This window comes from Podarcis pityusensis (genome assembly GCF_964106645.2).
Source record: "Podarcis pityusensis genome assembly, chromosome: 7".
Lineage (NCBI taxonomy): Eukaryota > Metazoa > Chordata > Lepidosauria > Squamata > Lacertidae > Podarcis > Podarcis pityusensis.
The window spans coordinates 156,778-175,402 of record NC_138031.1 but is presented as its reverse complement, the minus strand read 5'-3'; the positions used below and the strand labels follow the sequence as shown (position 1 = coordinate 175,402).

At 55.5% G+C, this 18,625-nt stretch overlaps 1 protein-coding gene across 1 annotated transcript in view; it reads left to right on the top strand.

Annotated features, from left to right (window-relative positions):
• Positions 1-18,625, top strand: part of SCRIB (scribble planar cell polarity protein) — a 56,057-nt gene that overhangs the window by 19,418 nt on the left and 18,014 nt on the right. The window contains 17 exon segments of the mRNA XM_081013948.1: positions 4,493-4,659; positions 4,797-4,918; positions 5,302-5,427; positions 5,849-6,130; positions 9,064-9,387; positions 9,610-9,672; positions 11,075-11,164; positions 11,350-11,427; positions 11,925-12,242; positions 12,472-12,552; positions 13,259-13,543; positions 13,796-13,906; positions 14,690-14,866; positions 15,202-15,318; positions 15,675-15,863; positions 16,068-16,187; positions 16,345-16,401. Of these exon segments, the coding sequence (XP_080870074.1) occupies positions 4,493-4,659; positions 4,797-4,918; positions 5,302-5,427; positions 5,849-6,130; positions 9,064-9,387; positions 9,610-9,672; positions 11,075-11,164; positions 11,350-11,427; positions 11,925-12,242; positions 12,472-12,552; positions 13,259-13,543; positions 13,796-13,906; positions 14,690-14,866; positions 15,202-15,318; positions 15,675-15,863; positions 16,068-16,187; positions 16,345-16,401 (2,707 nt within the window).

Here is an 18,625-nt window from a genome sequence, read left to right as displayed (position 1 = left end):
AGTATTCTTGCTGCTGTTGTGGCGTACATAAAAAAAGTTCTGTCCTTCTTTAGCACCAATTGGCCGACTATGCCTAGGAGAAAGGCCTCTGGTTTCTTCAAGAAGGTATATTTAAATACCTTTTTCAATTCATTATATATCATCTCCCAGAAAGCCTTAATCCTTGGGCACGTCCACCAAAGGTAAAAGAATGTACCTTCAGTTTCTTTACATTTCCAGCATTTATTATCAGGCAAATGATAAATTTTTGCAAGCTTGACTGGGGTCATGTACCACCTGTATATCATTTTCATAATATTCTCTCTTAAGGCATTACATGCCGTAAACTTCATACCTGTGGTCCATAACTGTTCCCAGTCAGCCATCATTATGTTATGTCCAACATCTTGTGCCCATTTAATCATAGCAGGTTTCACCGTTTCATCCTGAGTATTCCATTTCAGCAGCAAGTTATACATTTTTGACAAAATCTTAGTTTTGGGTTCTAACAGTTCTGTTTCTAATTTTGATTTTTCCACCTGGAAGCCAATTTTCTTGTCCAAATTGTATGCCTCCATTATCTGGTAATAATGAAGCCAGTCTCGCACTTTGTTTTTTAATTTCTCAAAACTCTGCAATTTCTTTTTTTTTTAAATAATTTTTATTAAAGTTTCAATAAAAAGTTGAACAGAAAAAACATAAAAAAGAAATACACAAATATGCAATACAAATTCCAAAAAAAGAAAACGAAAACAAAAAACAAACAACAACAACAACAAAAAAGAAACAGAACAATTAAAAACAATATCACTTTTTCATTTCCCTTTTTTAAATTTACTTATTTTCTGGACTTCCTCATACCTCCCTCTTTTGTATTCCAGTCCAAATTGTTCCTCCAGCAATTTCTTTTCCACTTTTTTAACCCCAATCTTTATTCTTAGTGTAATATAGCATAAAAAATTTACCTCTTAAGTACCAAATTTCCCTTTCCTTTAACTTATTTACTCCTAATCTTTAATCTTGATGTAATATAGCATTAAAATTTTACCTCTTAAGTACCAAATTTCCATTTCCTTAAACTTCTTTAATCCTGATCTTTAATCTTAGTCTGTCTTATAATTTTATCCTGTACAGCTGGAAACCACTTATTTTCAATCCAACATCACTCTAACATTCCTTAATTTTGCAATATTTCTGTAAGTAGTCTTTGAATTTTTTCCAATCTTCTTCCATCGCCTCTTCTCCCTGGTCACGGATTCTGCCAGTCATTTGCGCCAGTTCCATATAGTCCATCAGTTTCATCTGCCATTCCTCCAGCGTGGGAAGTTCTTGTGTCTTCCAATACTTTGCGATAAGTATTCTTGCTGCTGTTGTTGCATACATAAAGAAAGTTCTATCCTTTTTTAACACCAATTGGCCAACTATGCCCAGGAGAAAGGCCTCTGGTTTCTTAGGGAAGGTATATTTAAATACCTTTTTTAATTCATTATATATCATTTCCCAGAAAGCCTTAATCTTTGGGCACGTCCACCAAAGGTGAAAAAATGTACCTTCAGTTTCTTTACATTTCCAACATTTATTATCGGGCAAGTGATAGATTTTTGCAAGCTTGACTGGGGTTATGTACCACCTGTATATCATTTTCATAATATTCTCTCTTAAGGCATTACATGCCGTAAATTTCATACCTGTGGTCCACAACTGTTCCCAGTCAGCAAACATAATGTCTATCTCCATCTTGTTCCAGAATTTCCCAATATTTCGGCCATTTGGCCTCCATATTGAGCTTTTTCAGAGCTTTTGCTTCCATCGGTAACAACCACCTTGGGGTTTTATTTTCCAATAAGTCCTTGTATCTTATCCAGACATTAAACAATGCTTTCCTGACAATATGGTTTTTAAATGCTTTATGTGCTTTGACCTTATCATACCACAGATATGCATGCCATCCAAATACATTGTTAAAGCCTTCTAGATCCAAAATGTCAGTGTTTTCAAGAAGCAACCATTCTTTCAACCAGCAAAAAGCTGCTGATTCATAGTAAAGTTTAAAGTCTGGCAGGGCAAATCCACCTCTTTCCTTTGCATCTGTTAATATTTTAAATTTTATTCTAGGCTTCTTGCCCTGCCAGACAAATCTGGAAATATCTCTCTGCCACCTCTTGAAACAGTCCATTTTGTCCACAATTTGCAATGTTTGAAACAAAAACAACATTCTAGGCAATACATTCATTTTTACCGCAGCAATACGGCCCAGCAGTGAAAGCTTCAAATTTGACCAAATTTCTAAATCTTTTTTCACTTCAGCCCAGCATTTTTCATAATTGTCTTTAAATAAATTCCCATTTTTTGCTGTCATGTTAATCCCCAAGTATTTAACTTTCTTAACCACTGTTAAACCTGTTTCATTCTGAAACCTCTCTCTCTCCATTGGTGTTAAATTTTTCTCTAGAACCTTGGTCTTTAACTTATTCAATTTAAATCCTGCAACTTGACCAAATTCTTGAATCAGTTCTAAAACTCTTTTAGTACTAGATTCTGGCTCCTGTAACGTCAATACTAAGTCATCTGCAAATGCTCTCAATTTGTACTGTTTGGCTCCGACCTGTATACCTTTAACCAACTGGTCCCTTCTAATCATATTCAGCAGAACCTCCAGGACCGATATAAAAAGCAATGGGGAGATTGGGCAACCTTGTCTTGTCCCTTTTTCTATCCTAAATTCTTCCGTCACCACATTATTTACTATTAGTTTAGCCTTTTGTTCTGAATAAATTGCACTTATACCGTTTTCAAAGCCTTGGCCTACCCCCATCCCCTGTAGGTTCTTCTTCATAAAACTCCAAGAGATATTATCAAAAGCTTTCTCCTCATCCACGAATATCAAAACTGCTTTAGTATTTATGTTCACTTCTAGTTTTTCCAAAATATCAATTATATTCCTCAAATTATCGGACAAGTGTCTTCCCGGGAGAAAGCCCGCTTGGTCATTATGAATCTCTTCCATCAATACTTTTTTCAATCTCTTGGCCAAAATGTCTGCAAAAATTTTGTAATCCACATTAAGTAACGATATAGGGCGGTAGTTCTTAAGCTGAGTCAGACCTTTTCATTTTTATTTTTTTTAAATGATATTTATTGGAGTTTCACATGAAAAAAAAAATCTTAATAAAGGGGAAAAAAATTTAAAAATAGAAAGAAAAAACACCATACAAAGTACGAAATACAAAATAGGAAAAGAAAAAAAGGAAAAACAGTTAAAAACAATTCCGTCTTTTCACACAACTTTTACATTTACTTATTTCCCGGACCTCCTCATACCTCCCTCTTTTGTATTCCAGTTCAATTTGTTTGTCCAGCAATTCCTTTCCCTCCTTTTTAATCCCATCCTTAATCTTACTATAATATAACATTAAATTTTAATCTATTAAAAACCAATTTTCCAATAACTTTAAAGCCTGTACAGCTAGAAGCCACTTAATTTCAATCCAACATCACTCTAACATTCTTTAATTTTGCAATATTTCTGTAAATAGTCTTTAAATAGACCTTTTCAATTCACTGTACCATTGCTCAAGAGCTCAAATGTGAAATTGCTGGTTTGCTAATGGTAAAAAGGAACTTGGCCCTCAGATCAGCCTCCACACATGAGGGCTGGAAAGTAGCCAGTGTAGCAACACCTCTTGGGGGGGGGGGTTAAGGAAAAAAGAGGGGCTCTGGGGTATTACAGATTGGTTAGCCTAACATATCTGCCAGGAATACTGGTGGAAATGTACTGGATATAATCCTTCAATGTATAGAAAATCAGTTCTTCTGGAAGCAGAGTCAGGAAGGCTTCTTTCTGTAAAGTTAAGTCTCCTCTCACTAACCTCCCTTGAGAGTCTCAAGAAACGCATGGATAGTCAACAGTCTAGCCTTGTGTCTTGAATCGTATTTTACTGTGGCTGCTTTACTTTAAAGTGGTTGTTCTATTTGTGGTGGTAGCGTTAGTTAGAATTTTATTTTATTTTACTCATTTATTGAATTTATATACCGCCCTAAAACCAAAGGTCTCAGAGCTGTTCACAGAATAAAATCACAATATAAAACCACAAAATACATAATCAAAACAACAACAAACCAATCCCTCCCCCCCCCCCGCAAAACCCTCACATTTTAAAAGGGCATAGGATGTCAATCAAATCAACCAAAGGCCTGGTTAAAATGTAATGTTTTTGCCTGGCGCCTGAAGGTGTAGAATGAAGGTGCCAGGCGAAATGAAATTGCATGTTGCTGGAAACCTGTTGTCTTGAAAGGTGGCTTAGAAAGAGATGGCTCCTCTTGTGGTCCTCTCCCTTTTGCAGACTCTTCTCTGGATCTTGCACGGTGGGCTCAGTGCAGGGTCCCTTGGAAGGAAGCAGGCGCAGAGGGAGAGAGGGGGCTGGGCCAGGTTCCCGTGAGCCCTTTGGAGGGCTGGGCCTGGGCCTTCTTGGTAGGGGACCTCATCCTTCTTCCCTTCCTCCTTCTGGCTCAGGCTGCAGCACCTGCCCTTTGCCCTGACCAATCTCAACCTGAAGGCGCTCTGGCTGGCAGAGAACCAGTCGCAGCCGATGCTCAAGTTCCAGGCGGAGGATGACGAGAAGACCGGGGAGAAAGTGCTCACCTGCTACCTCCTCCCGCAGCAGCCGTCGCCCAGCCTGGGTAAATGCTGCTCCCTGCCCCACCCCCCGGCCAGGCTTGCTCTAGTGGGGGGCTTCTTGCCTGGGCTGGGTGGAGACCCTCCTGGCTGGGGCCGTCCCGCCTGCAACAGGATCCCTGACTCTGCTCTCCTCCCGCAGAGAACCTGCAGAACAGCCTGGACGACAGCTGGATGGACACCAACCTCAACCGCGTCAGCATGATCCAGTTTGTGGATGAGCCCAAGTTGGATGAGGATGAGGAGCCGGGGGCCGAGAGGAGGGTAAGTGGGCGGAGATGGGGGCCGTTTCCCTGCTGAAGGACTGTCCTCCCCAAGCCTGGATTGGGCTGTCAGATGTGGCTGTGGGGTTGGGAGCTGGGGGTGCCCATCACCTGCCCTGTCCTTCTGGAGCCCGCAGTGGGCGTGGGGGGCTGCAGGGCTGCTCTTGGCCTGTCAGGCTGGCTGGGCCGGTGCTCCTGCCTTGTGTGGGTCCTCCTGGGAGCAGAGCTGGGAAATGGGGGAGGAGGGCAAGTGAGCGCCGACACCTCTGTCCTGTGTTTGCCCTGTCGCTGCAGCTGCAGCTGAGCCTGGCCTCTGCAGTTGCTTGGGGGCCTGTAGGTGGTGGGGGAGTTTTGCCCCACCTCTAACCCCGCTCCTGCTCACAGGGCCTGCAGCGAAGGGCAACTCCCCACCCAAGTGAGCTGAAGTCCATGAAGAAGGTGATGGAAGGGCGCCGCAGCGAGGCATCTGCTGCCAAACTGGACACCCAGCGGGATTCTTCCAGTTCAGAGGTGAGGGGGCGTGGGGTGGGCTCTGGGCAGTGTCCATCATATAAAATGTTGCAGGAGGGGGAGAGGGAGGCACAGAGCGGGACCGGGCAGTGGGCCTGGACAAGGCTTCCTCAGAGGGAGGTTTAATAATAATAATAATAATAATAATAATAATAAATTTTTATTTATACCCCACCCTCCCCAGCCAAGACCGGGCTCAGGTTTGCAGTGGTGGAGCTGGTGACATGAGCCCCTTCTGCAGACTTGCTGCAGGCCCATCTAGGGCTGGAGGGCTCTGAATGGGGCAAGGGGGTGGCCTGACCTGGCCCAGCTGTGGCCTTTGGGGCGGCAGGCCCATCCTGCACAGGGGCTCAGGCGCTGGGTGCCAGGCAGTGCAGCTGTCTTGTGCCCTCGCTGACTCATTCCGCATCCTGCCCCTCAGGAGAAGAGGCTGAGTGCCACCTCCAACCGCAGTGAAGACTCACGGGTCTCCAGCACCACCATCTCTGCCAGCTGCCAGGAGGCGGCGGTGGCAGCAGCAGCAGCGAAGCACGTGCGGGAGGCCTCAAGGCCAGAAGAGGCAGTGAGGGCCCCTGAGGGGCAGGAGGAGGAGGAGCAGGAGCAGGAAGGCTGGCGGCGGCGGCGGCAACAGCAGGAGGCCGGGGTGGCTGTGGAGGAAGCCCCAGCTGGCCCTGAGGAGGAGGAGGAGCTGGAGTACAATGAGGTACAGTGAGCCTCTGGGAGCTTCTTCTGTGGCAACATCTTGGGCCAAAGTCGGACCCTGCCTTGTTCTGGGAAGCAGCAGCAGGGAGTGGGGAGCTGAGCCCGGCTGAGGGAGGGAAGAAGAGAGACCCTGCTGGGCTGTGAGAGGATGGGGGGGGGGGGCTGCCCAAGGATGCCATGGTGTTGGTGGCCATGTTAGGAAGTGGGGGCAGGCATGTTCCCTAGGTCCCTGCAGCCCCATTTGTCCCACAGGGCAGCCTTTGGCCAAGGGGCTGGGGGAGGGAGATCTGCCCGCCTCTTGCCTGGTGAAGGGCACATCCAGGACCCCTCCTGGGGAACTGGAAGGCTGTTGGCACCATGAAGGGACTCAGCTTCTTAGGGGCTGGGGAGGCCAGGTCAATGGATGGGGTTCTGTTCTACACAGAAGGTGGCAGGGGGTGGCATCATCACTCGTTGGGCATGTTGCTGCCACGTTGAGGAATTTTTCTTTCACTTGGTTGTGTATGGAGGACCCTCATTAAATGTTTTTGCTGTGTGAATTCAGTGGCAAGGCATTTTTCTTGCTTATTTGCAGTGTTTTGCACTGCAAGGGGCTGGATTGGATGAGCCTTGGGGTTCCTTCCAACCCTTCAGTTCTATGAACCCTGTTTTGCTGTGTCCAAATAGCCAGAGCAAAGAGGCGGAAGTGGGGGGGGTCAAAGGAGCCACGGAAAGCCTTGCACTCTGGATTCATTTCACATGTTGGGCCAGGGGCCGCGGAGGAGTGTCTTGCTGCCTTTGTGAATACTTATGTGCAATAAAAACTCCTCAGTTTAATTTAAACCAGTTTTAATGTAGGACCCACAGTGGCAAACAAGTGATTAGGCAATAAAAACATATTTAAGACATAAAAAATAATAATCCAAGCCAGATGCATTGGATGTGGTGGAGTAAGACCAGAGGGCAACCCTTGCTGCCTGGTTCTTGGGGCTGCCCAGGTCCCCTGGAGATGCCCCACCTGCTGTTAGCCCTGGGCTGCTTGAAACAGGCTTGGCCGCAGCCCAGGCCAGCTCCCTGGGAGGGGGCTTTGAGCGCTGCCTTGGAGCAGAGGATCCCAAGAGGATCGGGGGGGGTGCTTGGGGGCTTCATTTAAGGGTGTTGCACCTGCAGTTTCAAAAGAAACTTAACTGAGGAAAATCTGTTAGCACAAGGCAGAGCAGGTGATGGAGTACACCTGGTGGTGCTGATGAGGAGACCCCCAGAGAGGTTGTGCAGGGGCTGGTCAGCACCAGAAAGCAGGTTGGGAAAGTGAAAGGAGAGCCCCACTGGGCCAGGCTGAAGACCCTCCTCAAAGGACAGAACTTCACCTGCCCAGTGGCTTCCCCCAGACACTCCTTCTTCAGGATGTGGAGGTTCCATGTGGCCCCTGTGGGATCTGCGTCCTTCAGAGGCCTTTCCTGTGTCCTGCAGCAGCAGGGTCTTGCGTCACTGGGAGGCTGCGCAGGGTGCACGGCTGAACAATGGAGCCTGTCATTGCAGGAGGGTCGGGCTAGTAAGACCGTAATAAGAACCTGCTGGACCAGGCCAGGGGCCCATCTCGTCCTGCTCTCACAGTGGCCAGTCAGCTGCCCATTATGGGAAGCCAGTGAACCAGAGTCGAGCGCAAGAGCAGTTCTCGCCCCAGCCAGAGGCATTCAGGCCCATTGCTGCCTTTGCCCGTGGAGGCAGAGCAAGCCATCCTGGCCAGGAGCCATGGAGAACCCTCTTCTCCGTGAATTGGCTCAGCAAAGCCGCTTTGTTCTGCCTCCGCTGTTGGGGCTCTCTCATTCTGAATGCTGGTACGGGGGGGGGGGCTGCGTAGGGGGCACCTGGCTGGCTGGACTAGAGGGGGGCCCTTTGGCCTGACCCATGGTAGGAAACTAATCTCTGGGATTTCAGATTAAGGCTCTCTCTGTTCCTCAGGTTTGTTTAATGGCAGAAGTGTGGACCTCCCTCTCCCCCAGGGGCCTTCCCGCTGTGGCTCCCCCAGGGCACTCAGAGCAGGCTGAGCTCAGTAGAAATGGGGTGTGTGCTGTTTTTAAATCTGCACCTCAGCCCTGCAAGGGGCAGGACGGCTTAATGAGGGCTCCCTGGGCTCCCCTGCTCTCTTCAGAAGGGAGAGGCTTGCCTGTTTGGCAGACCCCCAAATTTGTGTGCAGAAGAGCCCGGCAAAGATGGCAGGCCTTGCAATAACAGAGAGCTGGCAGCCACGTGAGAAGCCCTGCCAGGCCTTCGCCCCAGAGAGCAAGAGGGCTCCCAGCCGCCCCAACACACCCAGGCGGACACAGCTCTGGTCAGCTCACCTCAAAAGGGATATTGTAGAGATGGCAAAGGTCAGAAAGGGGCACCCCAAGGATCGGGGGGGGGGTGAAGCAATTCTCCCATGAAAAGGCAAATCAGAGGTGCCATGGTAGACGTTTATGAAAACAGGTCTGGAATGGAGAAATGGAGAGAGGGCAGTTTTCCTCCCTCTCACTACACTGGAACTGGGGGACATCCAGTGAAGCCAGACTTGGAAGGTTCAGGACGGATAAAAGGAAGAACTTCTTCACGAAGCACATCGTTCAGCTATGGAACTCTCTCCCACAGGAGCCAGGGAAAGCACCAGCCTAGAGGGTTTTAAAAGAGGCTCCGGCCGGAGGAGGCTCTGGGGGCTGCCAGCCAGGATGGCTCTGCTCAGTCCCCCCAGCCAGAGGCAGCCCTGCTGCTGAAGGCCAGGGGCTGGAGGGGGCAGAGGGGCTGGGGCGCTCAGGTCCAGCTTGCAGCTGTCCCCAAGAGGCACCTGGTTGGGGGTCCCCTGTGGGCCAATCCAGTAGTCTTTTCTTACGGAGGGGAGGGAAATAGGTACCTGCAGAAGAGGCTGCCTGACCTGCTTGTATTGAGAGGCCCCCCCCCATGGGGGTGTTTTCCCTGCAGCCCACGGTGCACTTTGCAGAAGACACACTGGTGCGCAGCGAGGAGGAAGAGGAGGCGGAGGAAGAGCACCCATTCCCAGCAGGGAAGCAGCGGCTCATCCGCAAAGACACCCCCCACTACAAGAAGCACTTCAGGATCGCCCAGCTGCCCCGGCCAGAGGCAGTGGTGGCCCTTTTGCAGGGGCTGAGTGCTGAGGGGGGGGCCCAGGAGAAGGAGGCCGCCCCCGTGGAGGAGGAGGAAGAAGAGGAGGAGGAGGAGGAGGCCAGGTGGGATGGAGACCAAGCCCAGGATGGGGCTGCACCTGCCCCACCCTCCTCCGTCAAGGTAAGGACCTGGGGGGGCAGCTGGGGGGCAGCTAGCGCTCTCTCTCTCTCTCTCTCTCTCTCTCTCTCTCTGGTGCTGGGGCTCCTGGATGCTCGGGTGGGGCCTGCCCCTCTGCCTCTCCCTCCCTCCCTCTGTCTGTGTCCCCCCCCCACCCGGTGGCGGTCCACCCGGCCCTCCCCCCCACTAATCCGCATGCCTCTCTGCTGGTTCCTGTCCTAACAGGGGGTGTCGTTTGACCAAGCCAATAATCTGCTGATTGAGCCTGCTCGCATTGAGGAGGAAGAGGTCTGTACTGCCTCCCCCCCCACGTCTCTCCCCCCACCCCCTTTCCCTGGGGCTTGCAGGGGCTGCCCCTCTCTGCACTGTGGTGGCAGCTTCTCTCCTCCCCTCTTGTCTTCCCACACCTGAACTTGGGGGGGGGGGTGATGCGGGGCTTTAGTCCATGCCTATGAGGGAGAAAGGTGAGGAGAGGAGGCAGCTGGCTGTGGAGCCTGGCACCTGGAGCAACTGAGGGCTATCTTGGCTGCAGACTGGTGCTTTGGGCTGAGACGAGCTCTCTTCTCCCCAGCAGGAGTCTGGGGCAGCCTTCCCAGCCCCCTGAGCCAGCCCAAGTGCTCCCAGGGCGGTGCTTTCCTTGAAAGTCCTGGTGTCTGGCACACTCCATCCTGGATAGAGGTGTCCCTGCCAGAGGCCTTTGGGAAGCCCAGAAAGAGACTCCACAGCTGCTTCTCCTCAGCAGAGCAGCCAGGGCCCCTGAGCTCCCCAGAGAGGAGGGGGCTGGGGGTGGGGAGATGCCTTGCACCAGGGCCTCCCTCTCCAGGGGGTCTTCAGGGTTCCCGCTAGAGGAGGCAGAGCTGCCACTGGGCCCCATCTCCCCTGAGCACTTTGGGCTGCTAAAGTCAGCCCAGCTTGGCTCTGGCAGGTTTGGCAAATGCCTGACTGCTGCTGCTCTGTCCCCTGAGGCCGCCTCTCGGCCCCCATGCCCCTCTGCTTGAGGGGGGGGGGCTCAGACGCCTCCAGGGCCTTTTTCTCCCCTGCGCACCCCCTGCCATAGGGGCACACGCACATACCCTGCTTGGCTCCCTCCATGAGCTTTTGGCCTGCTGGACCTCTGCTCACGCCTCTTGCCTGCCCAGAATGTGGCCAGAGGCTTCCCCCAACCCTCTTTGCACAAGGCTCTGCCACGCTAGCCGGAGGGCTTTGGCATTACCCCCCAGCTCTCCTGGGGCCTGAGCACTTGCTCTGTGGCCTTTCCTTGGCAAAAGCAAGGGACCCCCCCCCCGTAGCAGAGCTGGTGGGGTGGAGAAAAGCAAGGGCATCTCAGGCCTGTCCTGGGTGATGGGCCCCCTGAGGGTCTCCGTTGGCCTTGCGCTGCAAGACAGACACAAATTTCTCCTCTTCAGGCAAGGGGGGGTGGGGGGTGAGTGGCTGGCAGTGGGAGATATTTCAGGGGGCCTGGGATCTGGTGAGACGTATGGGAGCCCCCTCCCACATAGGTGGCCCTGGTGGTGAATTGGCCACTTGGTCCAGGGGTGGATTGCAGGTCTTGTGGGCACCCAAAGGAGATGCTTGGGGGGCTGCTTCCTCACCCCTCATTATGGGCTCAGACCCTGGTCCATGGTGCCCCCCTCGTTCCGTATGTCTTTGCTGCTGTGTCTCCCCTAACCTTGCCCCCTTTTGCTTCCAGCTGACCCTGAGCATTGTGCGGCAGACGGGGGGGCTGGGCATCAGCATTGCGGGGGGCAAAGGCTCCACCCCCTACAAGGGAGACGATGAGGTACGGGCAGCTGCAACAGGGAGGCTTTCCACTTGGGGTTTGGGGGTCCCCTTGACCTGGGGCAGCTGTGGGGCAGGGAAAGGAGTGGCCGTTTTGGCTGGAGTGGCTGACTTGGGGGGCCGAGTCAGGCTGCTGAGCTGCCACTGCCCAGGAGGCCCCCCCTGATTGCTCCCCTCTCTTTGCAGGGCATCTTCATCTCCCGCGTCTCTGAGGAGGGTCCGGCTGCCCAGGCAGGGGTGCGGGTGGGGGACAAGCTCCTGGAGGTGAGTCGTTGAGCCCCCTTAGGTGGGTTGGGGAGGAGACATCTGCATAAACCCAGGGCCAGCTGCTCCCTCCTGCCATCCCCTTTTTGGCAGGCCCTGTCCTGGGCGTAGAAGGCCTTGCTCAGCCCCTTCCAGGCCAAGCTGCCCCCCAGGTCCCATGGCGTCTCCCTTGGCCTCCTGCCCGTGGCTGGTCTCTGCCTGCCTGCCTGGGGCCTGAGTCACCAGTCAGAATAAGTACATGCTGGAATTGCCAGCAGCAGCCCAGGCTCCCTCGCAGCTCTGGGTGGGCATTTGCTTCTGCGTTGCCCTGCAGAGGGGGAGGAGAAGATGGCCCTTGCCAGACTGCCATGGGAGGGGGCTGCCTGCCTGCCTGCCTGCCTACCAAAGCAGTGCCAGGCTCCCCTTGGGGCTCTCTGGAGGGGGCCGGGGGGCCCTCTGCAGCCGGTCTCTGGCCGGGCGCTTGCCTGAGCCAGCCCCCTTTTTTGCGCCCCCGGCAGGTGAACGGGGTGCCTCTGCAGTGCGCGGAGCACCATGTGGCGGTGGAGGCTCTGCGTGGCTCGGGCACCACGGTCTCCATGACAGTTCTGCGGGAGAGGATGGTGGAGCCGGAGAACGCCGTCACGGTGACCCCCCTGCGGCCGGAGGACGACTACAGCCCCCGGGAGCGGCGGGGGGTGGGCCTGCGCTTCCCAGAGAGGCCTGAGGGAGCCCCCCTGACGGAGCGCCTCTCCACCTGCCTCATGCGCAACGAGCGGGGACTGGGATTCAGCATCGCTGGCGGCAAGGGCTCCACACCCTACCGGCCGGGGGACACGGTGAGGAGGGGAGGGAGGGAGGGAGGGGGGCCGCCTCTCTCTGGCCGGCAGCCGCCTGGCAGGGGCTTTGGCGACACCCGATCCCGGCCTCTGCGCTTATTCCTGGCTCCTCGCTGACGGGGGCACTTCATGCTCCCGGGACGGAGGGACAGAGGGGCCCTTGCCTTGCCTGGTGACAGAGGAGCAGGGGGCTCTGCAGGGAGGGGCCCTGACTTTCCTTTCCCCCCAGGGGATCTTCATCTCACGGATTGCAGAGGGGGGCGCAGCCCATCGGGACGGGACCCTCTGTGTGGGTGACAGGGTCATCTTGGTGAGTGGACTCTCTTGGGGGGGGGCTTCCTGAGGACCAGGCAAGGTTCCTCCAGGGGGCTCTGGGGTCCCCCCTGCCCCCTGCTTGCCCGTTCAGGGTGGGGCTGAGTCTAGCCAGGGGGGAAGTGGGCTGTGTTTTGGAGGGGGTGATGTTGGAGTCACCTTTCTGGAACTCCGGGTGGGTGGGCACGGCAGGTGGGGGGGCCAGCCATTTTGTTCTGAAGCTCTTTCCCTCCCTCCCCTCCCTCTCCTGCTGCTCCTCTTCCTCTTCCTCCTTGTGGCCTGTTTCTCTGCCCCCTCCCGAGGCGCAGCCAATCTCTGCTCAGCAGCCATGATGAGAGAGGATGAGGGGGTAAGCCCCGAGACGGCCTCGTCAGTGCTGGCTTCCGTCTGCCTGTCTGTCTGCCTCCCTCCCTCTCTCTCCTCTGCCCTCTCCTGGGTGATGTACACTTTGCCCCACACCTCTTCTCCCCCCCCCCTTCTTTGGGGACGAGGGCAGGAAAAGAGCTTGCGCTCCTTGGCCCCCTGTCCTGAGCTGCTGTTTGCCTTGATCTGGGGGGGGGGGGGGAGAACACGCCTTGCCCTCCCAGCCCCCTTCCGCCTGCCGAGGCTGGGGTCCTTGCCTCTGGTCCCAGGCCTGGGATTGGGGGCCCTGTGTGCATGCCCTCCCTGCCTCCCCCTTTGACGCTGGTTTGGGGCCGTTCTAGATCAATGGGGTGGACATGACGGAAGCCAGGCATGATCAGGCCGTAGCGCTGCTTACCGCCGCCTCCCCCACCATTGCGCTGCTGGTAGAGAGAGAGGCTGTGCCCGCTGCCCCCCCCGCCGCCACCCAGCCCAGCGAGGAAGACCTGCCCTTGGGGCAGCGGGCACAGCGGGCACACTCTCCGCCACCACCCACCCCCACCCGCGGGGAGAGCCCACCTGAGGAGACGCTCCTGCCCCACAGGAGCCACCCCGCCCAGAGCCTGGAGAGCCAGTACCCCACGGAGGTAGGTGAAGGGCATGGGGGCACTGTCTGTCTGTCTGTCCCCGTGGGAAGCTGCTGGCATGGGGAGCCCTTCCTGTCTGGCCCCTGCCCACCCTGGGAAGTGCCCTGGTCACCCTGGTTTTTGCCAGCTCCCCTTTGGATGTGGGTCCCTCCAGCCTCTTTCTCCCCCTGGCCTGGAGTCGGGTCCCGGCATCTGCTCCTCCATGAGGCCCTCTCTTGACCCTGGCTTGGCTTTCTTGCTTTCTGCCCGCAGGAGGTGATCCTGGTCAAAGCGGGGGGGCCGCTGGGGCTCAGCATTGTGGGCGGCAGCGACCACTCCAGCCACCCCTTTGGGATCCATGAGCCGGGGGTCTTCATTTCCAAGGTAGAGGTTTGCAGGGCCGTGTGTGGAGCCCTCCCCTGAGAACACCGTGGTTGGGAAGCCTAGGAGTCACTACACAACCCGTTGACTCTGCAAATCTTGCCATTCCGTGTGCTCCAGAGCCCCCCTTGGAGGCCCAAAGAGCAAGGAAGCCCCCCCCCCCAATTCTCCACTTTCTCTGCTCAGAGCCCCCTGTTTTCATTAAATTATTTTTAGTAGCAAACTTTAACAAGGAAGAACAGGGAAAGAACCAGCCCGCCCATTAGCGGTTCTAGCACCCCTCAGTGCAGCCATCTCAAATGAAACACAAAAGTGGACTGCAGGCCCCCCAGGAGCGCAGAGAGAGCCTCCCCTGAGATGGGCGTTGATAGGGAATGCATTCAGAAGTGGCCAAGAGACAGCCAGGCCCTCAGACTGTTGTATAATAGTTTTTCTGGGGGGTGGGCAGGCTGTTAGCACTAGAAGAGCTTGCAAAGTCCACGTTTGTTGGCCTTCCATTAATCCCCATAACAGGAATGTGATTTAAAAGTACACGGACCTCTGCAACCATTGAGGATTTTGCCTGTGAAAAGTGGATAGGGACAGCAGCCACGTCAGACCAAAAGGAAGAGAGAGATATGTGTATCAGCATACAGAAGTGCCTCTGGGGGGCGGGGGGGGCGGACATCTTCAGCCTCTCGGCCAGGCCAAGTGCCCGTCTGGCTGCAGGTGTTGGGGACACTGCCAGCTTGCCCCCCCAGGCCGCAGGCAGGGCTCTTTCCCACCTCTTCTGCGCTGCCTTGGCAGGTGATTCCTCGTGGCCTGGCCTCTCGCAGTGGGCTGCGGGTGGGAGACCGGATCCTGGAGGTGAACGGCATTGGCCTCCGACACGCCACGCACCAGGAGGCCGTGACTGCGCTGCTCTCCAACACGCAGGAGCTGAGGATGGTCGTCCGGAGAGATCCTCCGCCCCCGGGCATGCAGGTAGGGGGCACAGCTCTGCTGTTGTGCCCCTGGAGAGGCGCCTTCTTCAGCATTGGGCATCTTCAGCCCCGCTGGGATGTGGCTGGCCTGACCCACCACAGCTCCCTCCCCTCTGGCCTGCAGCCTCCGTAGCTTCCCCAGGATGGGGTCTCCTGCCCCCTCCCTGAAGGCCTCCGCTGCCCACCCCCTGCTTTCCCAAAGAGCCTTCCCCAGTGCCCGTCTGCTGGAGCTGAGGTGGAAGCAGCCAGGACTGGGAAGGAGGAGGCCCCTCTTTCCTGGCTGGGGGGGCTGCTGCCCAGCCCCCCCTTCCAACCTGCTTTTGCTCACTCTGTCAGGAGATCTGCATTGAAAAGAGGCCAGGGGAGAAACTGGGCATCAGCATCCGAGGAGGTGCCAAGGGCCACGCAGGGAATCCCTTTGACCCCACGGACGAGGGCATCTTCATCTCTAAGGTACGGGGTAGCACTCCCCCCCACCCTGGCCGAAGTTTGCTGTGCTGGACTAGTGCCAAGTGGGGGAGGGAGGTCCCAGCTGTGTTTGGAAGGACCCACAGCCGTGTCTCCACACCACGTCCCTCCCACCCAGGGTTGCTCTGAGGACTTTTGTTGGGGGGGGGGCTGTGGAAAGCAGAGTTCTGGAGCCTTGAGCAGAAGGTCTGGACCCCCTGCCTGCCCCCTCCCCAAGCCATGAGGCCCTTTCTGCCTCCAGGGCCCCTCCAGCTCTGGCTGCTCCCAGGGCCTTGAGGGTGGGGGTTGCCTCCCTCCCTCCCCCCCCCGGCTCCTTCCTCACCCTCCTCTGCTTTGTGCAGGTCAGCTCCACAGGGGCTGCAGCCCGTGACGGGCGGCTGAGGGTGGGCATGCGCATCCTGGAAGTGAACCACCAGAGCCTGCTGGGCATGACGCACACGGAAGCGGTCCAGATCCTGCGCGCTGTGGGAGACACCCTTCTGGTGCTGGTCTGCGACGGGTTTGACCCCAAGGCTGTGGCGGCCATTGAGGTGGGTGCTAGGCGGGGGGCCCTGGCCAGGGACTGGAGGTTTGCCTTCAGTGCCTTTTCCTGCTGAAGCCCTGTGGCGAGGGCAGCTTCTTAAAGAGGAGGTGCACCATGGGTCTGGTGTGTCCCCCCAGACACCCCCTCTGCCTGCCTCTGTGCTGGGCAGGGACCAGAGCCCCCCCCCCCACCTCTCTCGTCTGCCCCCCAGATATCTCCAGGGATCATTGCCAACCCCTTTGCAGCCGGCATCGGGCGCAAGAACAGCCTGGAGAGCATTTCCTCCATTGACCGGGACCTCAGTCCGGAGGAGCTGGACGTCCTTCAGAAGGTAAGGCCTGTGGTTCCCAGGGGAGGGCAGGCTTAGGTGCCCCTTCTCTCTGGCAAGGCTGCCAATCCCCGCCCCGCCCCCCAGATCTGGAGAAAAGCCCTTGAGGAGTCTGGCTGGCGTGTGCCCTCAGCTCTGACCGCCTCCTTTGTGTCCCCAGGAGTTGGAGATGGTGAGGGAGACAACCCAGTGGGAGAGGGAAGAGACGGAGAAAGTGGTGAGACGTGATGGCCCTGCTCTACCCTTCCAGGGTGAGGGAAGGGGGCTGCCTGGATCGGGGCCTCCAGTCCCCCTGGCAGCCCCCTTCCCTCCCCCCTCCTGCTCCTGCTGGGGCTGCTTTGGGGCTGCTTTGGGGCCTGGGCTCTTCCCCCCAACCGCTGACTCCGCTAAGGTCTCCTCTGCCCCTAGAAGCTGCGCTTTGCTTTGGGCCGGGGGTGAGGGGAGAGGTCTGGCAGGGAGTGGCCATTTGTCCCGGCAACCTTCCCTCTGCTTCCTGCTCATCCTGCTCTTGTCTCCCTCTCCCCCCTTGCGAGTGCATCTGCCTGGCCTGGGCAGCTTCCTGCCTGCCTTTGCCCGAAGGAGGCTGCTGGTTCTAGCCCAGCCCATGCCCTCTGCCTGCAGTGCCAGGTGACTTGGGCCTCCCATAACGCCTGTGCCGCCTTCCTTGGCTCCGTGGGGGGGAGACGCAGCCGTTGCTGAGATACTGTGCTCAGCAGAGTGTTGTCGGCCCCTTTTGTGTGCCTGGCCCCCCAGCAGGGCCACAAGTCTTCCTCAGCCCTTAGCCAAGAGGTTCTGGAATTCGATCTCAGAGCTTGCACTGCTCCATCTCTGAGCAATGGGCCCTTTTTGTCTAGTGGAAACCAGGGGGAGTCTGTCATTTGTCTGGCCATGATTCAGGGCTTGGGGCGTTCTCCTTCTGGGAGCAGCGACAGGGGCTGGGAGCCTTTTTCTCTTTGACCAGGATCCGCCAGACAGGTTCTTCACCACAAGGCGGTTTTAGGAGGCCCCCATAGGTCTTCCCAGGGGGACCCACGGTGAGTGAGGTGGTCACACTCTGGCTCCCCGTGGGCACAGTGCCGGCCACTCAGGGAGGGAGGGAAGCCCCCCTCTGTGAGTCTGTGCGAGGCAGAGGCAGACGGGTCCCGGCCAAGCATCTGGCTTCTTCCGTACCTGTTGAGTTCAGATATTCCCTTCTGAGGAAGAATCCTTTGGCCAACCTCCTTCTGTGAGATCTTGGGAGTCTGGATTTGCTCTGGGAAGGAATGTGGGCGTGGAATGGCCCAAGAGACGAGGCCTGGTTTGGCCAGGAGAGCAAACACTCATTCCTCCCTTTATGTGAGGCTGGAGGAGGCAGTTGGGCTCTGGGCTTTGGCTGCTTGTATCTTGGTGCTCAGGGCCAGGTTGGGTCCTCCAGGGGGATCCGGCGGAGGGTTTGGGGAGTGCCTTGTGGCGCCTGGAGCTCGGACTTCCAGCAGAAAGCAGAAGGCCCCAGCCCCTCAGTCCAACTCCTCAGCCGCTGCAACTGGTTGTGCTTTGGGGCGACTTCCAAATGGAGATGTGCAAAATTCCCTCCAGGCTTCATCTTAGCCAGTTCCTGTGAGGAAACTCCTGAGCTAGTCCTCAGGTCAGAGCGAAGCCGAGGTCCAAGGAGCCGGGTGCCTTTTTCCTTCCCCAGGGGGCCAAGCCTCTGGCTGTGGCCTCCTTCCTTGGATGCTCCATACGTGAGAGGCAGGGGGACACTCTCCTTCATGCCTGGAGGAAAAGGCAACCATTCACCAGCACAGGAGGAAAGAGAGAGAGAGAGAGAGAGAGAGAAATGGGTGGGGGGCAAAGGGGAAGGAGCAGCAAAGAGCCTCCGGTGGGAGTGACTCCAGCTGGGGTCCCGCAGGAGGGGGCCAGATTTTGGAAACTAGCAAATGACTCTGGAGCAGCCGCCCTCCTGCCTGCCTGCTTGCCTGCCTTCCGGCGAGAGCTTTGCCCAAGACCAGGGCCTTTCCCCGGCACCTGACTCTGGCCGTGGGGGTCTGTAGTTTGCTTTCTTTGAAAAGGACAGTTTTTAGGGGGGCAGGATAAAAGGGTTATTTCCCCCGGCTTTCAGTGGTGTTCATCATCCTAGTTAAAGTTTTCTCTTCCCTGCTTTCAAAGTTTGCCTCTTAATCTTCATTAGGAAAGGAATTGAAAATAAAACTGCGATTAATATAATACAAATCTGTGATGCAACTGCATTCGGAGTCCGCTGCACAGGTGGGGTCACCTCACCTTAAAAATGGTAGAGTTAGAAAAGATTCGGAAAAGGACAATGAGCATGATCGAGGGAGGGATGGTAATAATAATAATAATAATTCCCCAGCCACTCTGGGCAGTTTCCCCAAAAACATTAAAAATACAATAAAACATCAGACATTAAAAACTTCCCTAAACGGGGCTGCCTTCAGATGTCT